Source organism: Asparagus officinalis, unplaced genomic scaffold (assembly GCF_001876935.1).
Source record: "Asparagus officinalis unplaced genomic scaffold, Aspof.V1 AsparagusV1_Un470, whole genome shotgun sequence".
Lineage (NCBI taxonomy): Eukaryota > Viridiplantae > Streptophyta > Magnoliopsida > Asparagales > Asparagaceae > Asparagus > Asparagus officinalis.
Genome location: NW_017972735.1, coordinates 214,421 through 220,420, shown reverse-complemented (window position 1 = coordinate 220,420; position 6,000 = coordinate 214,421). Strand labels below are relative to the sequence as shown.

At 36.2% G+C, this 6,000-nt stretch overlaps 1 protein-coding gene across 2 annotated transcripts in view; it reads right to left on the bottom strand.

Moving 5' to 3' along the window:
* Positions 1–6,000, bottom strand: part of LOC109827820 — a 28,336-nt gene that overhangs the window by 571 nt on the left and 21,765 nt on the right. Inside the window, exons 19-24 of one of the 2 annotated variants that reach the window (XM_020394838.1) lie at positions 2,560–2,779; positions 1,998–2,126; positions 1,787–1,921; positions 832–861; positions 530–703; positions 272–331 (exon numbers count right to left, since the gene is read on the bottom strand). In XM_020394838.1, the coding sequence (XP_020250427.1) occupies positions 272–331; positions 530–703; positions 832–861; positions 1,787–1,921; positions 1,998–2,126; positions 2,560–2,779 (748 nt within the window). Of the gene's footprint in view, positions 1–271; positions 332–529; positions 704–783; positions 862–937; positions 1,229–1,786; positions 1,922–1,997; positions 2,127–2,559; positions 2,780–6,000 lie in introns of those variants that run through there. The other variant, XR_002243514.1, reaches the window with a different exon arrangement.

Genomic DNA, 6,000 nt, shown 5'->3' with positions numbered 1-6,000 from the left:
ATATCCAAATCAACAAATCATTAACTTTGTTTGACACGTTGAGAATTTCTTTTGACTATTTCGTTGACTTTAACATTGCATTTACATCTTAGCCTATCGAAGTTGATGAACTGTTGATTTGCAGGCTATTTTTATCATTGAAAGATTCGGGGTTAGTTTCGCAAATACTGGGATTGGGAGGGGGTTGCAAATACACAAGATTTAAGTGGTATATATACAAAAATATTGAATTGCAAATACAAAAACTAGAGAAAGAACACTTAGAACTTACATAGAACCAACCATCAACCTCATATTCAATCTCAAGCTCCTCTCCGGCAATCAGGTTCAACTGCAAAAAAGAAATCCCATATTAAACAACCACTAAATCAAGAAAAGGTTGCTTGACCATAGTAGGCATGGCTGGGGGTTTCTTCGAACCCCTCATCCTTTTTCTCCCGGAAAAAAAAAAGGTTGCTTCATAAAAAATATGCAGTTGAGGCCTAAGTATGTTTCTACAAAATTTAAGAGAAATCTTAGGGCTCACTACCTCATCATCTCCACCAGCAGAGAAGTCATATAGTGCTCTCCCAGATTGCGGATTTTCAGAATTCAGGCCTTCATCATCACGTGATCCAAAACTTTCAGGTCCAGCTAAAGGATTTTCAAATGACTCAAATCTTTGCAGAACAGAAGCAGAGGACGACGAAGGTTCTTCCTTGGCCTGCAAATATTTAACACGGGATATTGCTAAGTTGCTTATATTTGCCTCAATATAATATATCAGCTAAAAAATATGCTCACTTCAGGTAGCTCATAGGTTGAAAGAACACCATAAGAAGAGTTTCTTACCCTCCGTGCAGTGGATGCTGAGCTCTTCTCCTGATTTCAAACACAATTCCATTAGCACTTTCTTACACACTCAAATTTTGCATTACATCTATCAAAGGAAACTTACAGGGTCAGGTTAGACACTAACTGCAAATCTCAAGGTAGCATATCAACTACAATCAACAGGTTATTTTGTACTGCTTCTAACAGATCTCATGATGCTCACTTCCAATTTTACCTGGTGTCCTTATTAAAGATCAACTAAAAATGATTCTGGCAAGTGTGGCCTTCAATACGTCTGCCAAAGCTATCTGGTAATTGAGAATATCTGCAGTCCTTTATAATCTACAACAAACCTATATAAAATCCTCAGGAACTTGCCACCTAAGCAGAGAGGGCCTAGTATTTCTGCCTACAACTATGCATAAGCATGACAATCACAATACACAAGAGTGATTAGAATTCCAGTCATGATACTAAGCAAATAAAAAGCATTAGCAAGCTTGAAAGCGATTTATCATCACAATCTTTACTCATTGTGTACAGGAATAAATATAAAATTATCAAGTTCAGCCAAGAGCCTGTATCCCAAAAGACAAAGGTTAAATGAATATATCCATTGTGTTAATACATGGCAAGTTTTATGAGGGTGTTTGGGGGAGCTTATTTTTTGGGTCAGACTGTCGGAGTACCTCTTAAACTAGCTTTTAAGGCCCATTTAAAAAAGTTGGGGTTCCCCAACTTTTGAAAATCTAGATCATAAGCTCATCTAAATAAGCTTAGATTTGACCAACCAAATGTCTGCTGTACCGATACAAGTTTCGTACAAATTTTGTCATAAAAGCCACCAAAAGGTAGCATAACTTATAAGCTTGAAAAAATAAGCCCTCCAAACAACGTCTATATCACAGACTACATTAATATAATACCATTATAAGAAACAAGAAAGTTACTTTATGAAGTTCGGACTAAATACCGATTGACGTGAAGGTTCATGGCCAGTTAGACGTGAGCTGAACAATGAGGGATAGTTCATACCACCAAAATGGGAGGATTCAGAAGATCCATCTGAGTCAGGAGATGATGCCTCAGATGAGCCTGCATCATCTTCCTAACATAAAGGCACTAATTGTTCAAAATATATCTCAAGATCATCTCTCTATGATAAAGAATTATAGTGATTGTACCTCTACGTCATATGTTTCCAATAGTGTTTTAGCCCACATGTCATCATAACCAGACGATAGCCTAGAAGTTACATTCTCCTCATCAACATCAGGAGCATCAGTACCAGCACCTGCAAGAAACTCATTCACCTAAAATAATAGAAACAAATAACATGTGTTAAATTGCAAAATGCACAAAATTTGAGATAAATAAAGATTGTGGAATATCCAAATGAAACACAAACACCTAAAGCACGAGGATTCCTGACTGAGAACATTTTCAAATAAGCATGTCAGCCACAGAAATAACATTGTATCATGAATTCCTTCATTCAATTCTATGACACGAAGTGCGTGCATGTGTATATGACTTTGAGAAATAATACTAGAATAACTAAGTGACAAGGCCGTGGAATAGAAGAAATATAAAATAAGAACTGAATTGCCACCTGCCGTGGAATAGAAGAAATAGAAAATAAGAACTGAATTGCCACCTACTCTAAGTGTGAAGATTAGTTAAGTGAATTAGATGAAATATAAACCTTAATAAAAGACAAGGATCTAGGTTGGTAAGATATCTCACTCTAGTCACTGCAGGTGCATTACTTTCCCAGCCATCATCATCTAAGCCTGCTGCCCAGGCCATTGCTAAGTCAGGATCAATGGAATCACTGGATTCAGGCTCTTCATGTTCTTTAGATTCATATACAAGCTCAGATATTCCAGTAGCAACAGCTGGATCATTTAGACCAGATGAAGCACTAATATTGTGTCGATTTCTATAGATATCAATGAGCTTAGCACTGTAGGCAAGAGTTCAAGAAACATAAGGTGAAATCAAATATAATAATAAGAACTTGAACATGGAGGTAAAAATAATTGTTCTATAATATACAACTGCAAAAGAGGGTGGAGCCACATTGGATACCATCTGTCAATTATTGCAAATTGGAATCTAATTTGATGTGCCTACAACCATATAAACATATAACAGTTAAAATTGTTAATTAGGTAAATTCTAGAGTAGTATATTTTCCACTTCCAGTTTGGTATTTTGAAATTTCTGTACCGGTTCTGCTTCCGCTAGTTGCATTCTGCTTTTGACTGGTTGGCGGTTGCACAAAAGCAGGTTCTCAATTATGCTATGGAGAAACCTCTGATAGAACTGGTCCAAATCTACTGGACAGAGAAATAAGAAGAAATCTAGATCTAATTTTATAAGTCATAGATTAACAACAATTGGGATGTGGATATATAGCAAAGAGCTATAGCTTTATGGTTATTAACAATTTGGAAATTGATCTGTGACTTCCATAAGATTTGAAGAGAGCCAACCTCAGGAGTGGGAATAATCGTGGGTATCAATCATCAGTGATCAACTGAATTATTTCCTTATTATAATTATTGATCATGAGCAGAACTAAAATAAAAACTAAGCATGTTAATCATAAGTATTATAATCACAACAGTTTCTGATAGACACATCTTGCAAAGTTACAGTCAAGGCAATTGTACTATAAGAAATCAGTTATTATGCAATCACGACATTTCTAATGACACTTTTTGATAAGCATAGAAAACAAACTTCTGCTTCTAATAAGTTTCACTGGTCATGTTGTATAAAAATTTTCCTCATATATGCAAGCGCGCACAAGCACACACGCACACACATAAATCCATCTCCATGCATACAACAACAGTAGGATTTGCCAAGGTAGATTGCCATAAAAAGTGACATCCTTTAACCAATTTGGCCTAGAAAGTGACACCAGCAATAGTTTGACTTAAAAAGTGGCAAAATGGTGACACTTAGGCTTTTCCGGTGCCAGAGTTTCACTTAACAGTGAAAAAACTCATGATAGCACGTGATTGTTAGTTTTAACAGGTTTTCTGCTGAAGTGGCAAGGTAGTCGGTCCAATTAAAACGTGAAGGGGGATTAAAAAATTAGGGCTGAAATTAGGGAGAATTTTCCAATGGAGGGAGAAATTGGTCGGATTGCAAGCCCTCCTTGCCATCTTCAAGCTCCAGTTCACGCTCAATTAGCAGTGCTGCAAGCTCTGGCCATGGTTTGCAACTGATTCATGGACAATATGTTGGCGTCTGTGGCTAAATCTGAAATAATACAGATATAATACAGAGAAAACTAAAAAGAAGCTAAAATGCTGTAATTTAAAATTTTTAAATCCAGCTGATGTGTGTTTGTAAATGTTATGCTTAAAGCAACATTTGGCCTACTCCGGTGCAAGGATCCCAAAGCCAAATTGCTTCTAGGAACAACAGTACAGTATAGTGGTGTGCACCAACCAAGTACTGTCAAGATCTCCTCGATCTATAAGACCTTCCAGTTAAGGCAACGATCTCCTCGATCTTATTGAAACCTTTCGGTTCAGACAATGTTCCTACGAGCACTGGCTATAATTTACAACATATATATATCTGTATATATTTTGGTTTTGTTGCTTTGGTATGATTTTTTCTGAAGAGTTTTTGGACCTATTTATAGTGTTTGGGAAAACACTATGCAGTAATAAAATAATTTATTTTACTTCAAAACTTTCAAACTCTGCCGGTGAAGGACGGTGCCTAACAGTGGGACACATGCTTTTGTTTGTCAAAAAATATTCTGCTAACTTTTTGGCTGGATCAGTTTCTTCAAAACCTGCCTAACAAGTGCTGAGGTCAATTATCACGTTTTTGCTTTAAGGGCTTGCAGTGAGAGTGCTTGTCTTTTCCTTTAAAAGCTTGCAGTGAAAGTGATATTTTCCTAAGCTTGTCTTTTTAATCATGTTTTATTTTTCTTTGTCAAAGAAAATTAGGATAAAGTCATGGGGCCCACTCTATTAATCAGGCCCATTATTGTCAAAAGTTTTCTCGATTGGGTATTCTGGTGATCGTCCCACGGTCCATGAGTATTTTATGAGAGAAACACCAAAACTTTTACTTTCCAATTACGCTACTAAGGATTTCTGAAAAAGTACTAGTAGCTAATAAATATATAGTTTGAAAACTCAATTATTTTGGAAAGTGGTTTTGACCAAAAAATCCAACACATTACCCCTTTCATTTACTTTATCTTGACCTCTAAACTCATCAAATAACCCCAAATCATCACCCTCTTCTTCATCATCAACAAGCTCAATTAGATCTATTTTATGTTTCATCTTCCACTTCATCACTTTCACTAGAAGATGCATTTTGCTCAGGAAGTTGTCATTCATTAATTGGACTAGGACTAGGAGGTGGATTTTCATTGAGTGAAGTAGGAGGTGGGTTATCAGTTGGTGGATTAGGAGGTGGGTTTTCATTTGGTGGAATAGGATCTGGGTTTTCATGTGGTGCACTAGGAGATTGGATTGTTGTTTGGAATTTGAGTGGGCTAGAAATTGTTCTCCTAGGTGTTAACTTTTTCTTTGACACAACTTTCTTATACCTTCTGGGAGTGGTGCAAATTGTATTAGAATTCTCTGCATCTTTGGATTGATTAGGGATAGAGGATGATGGTTCACAAACACCCTCCACTGGAATATCCACCTCTTGGGGTATATCTGTGTAGTGATCAGAAAAAATGTATACCACTGTCTTTCTTAGCTTGCTCAAGCATTGGAAGTAATTCAACATGTGACTTCAATTTCCTCAAACCTCCCATACCTGGTAAAGAATAATACATGAAGAGCACATTTGCTATACCCATTTTTTTTCATAACATTGCCTAAGGAAAGGTAAAGAAATTGATTTTCCTCAATGAATTCTACATCAAAATCTCCTCTAACATACTCAACAATATCCCCCTCACAAACATTAACTAACACCCATGTCTAAATTTCACCCTAATAGTCCCAGTCATTTGCATAATATTAAAAAAACATTCAAATTAACAACCAGAAACCTAAATCAAACCAACATTGTCCCCAGTTTCGGAAAAAAACTCTAATTTCAGAAACACCACATATGACCAAATGAAATTAAAATTAAACCCTAAGATCCAATTTAGAGACTTCATTATGCATAACATTCCTCTAATAA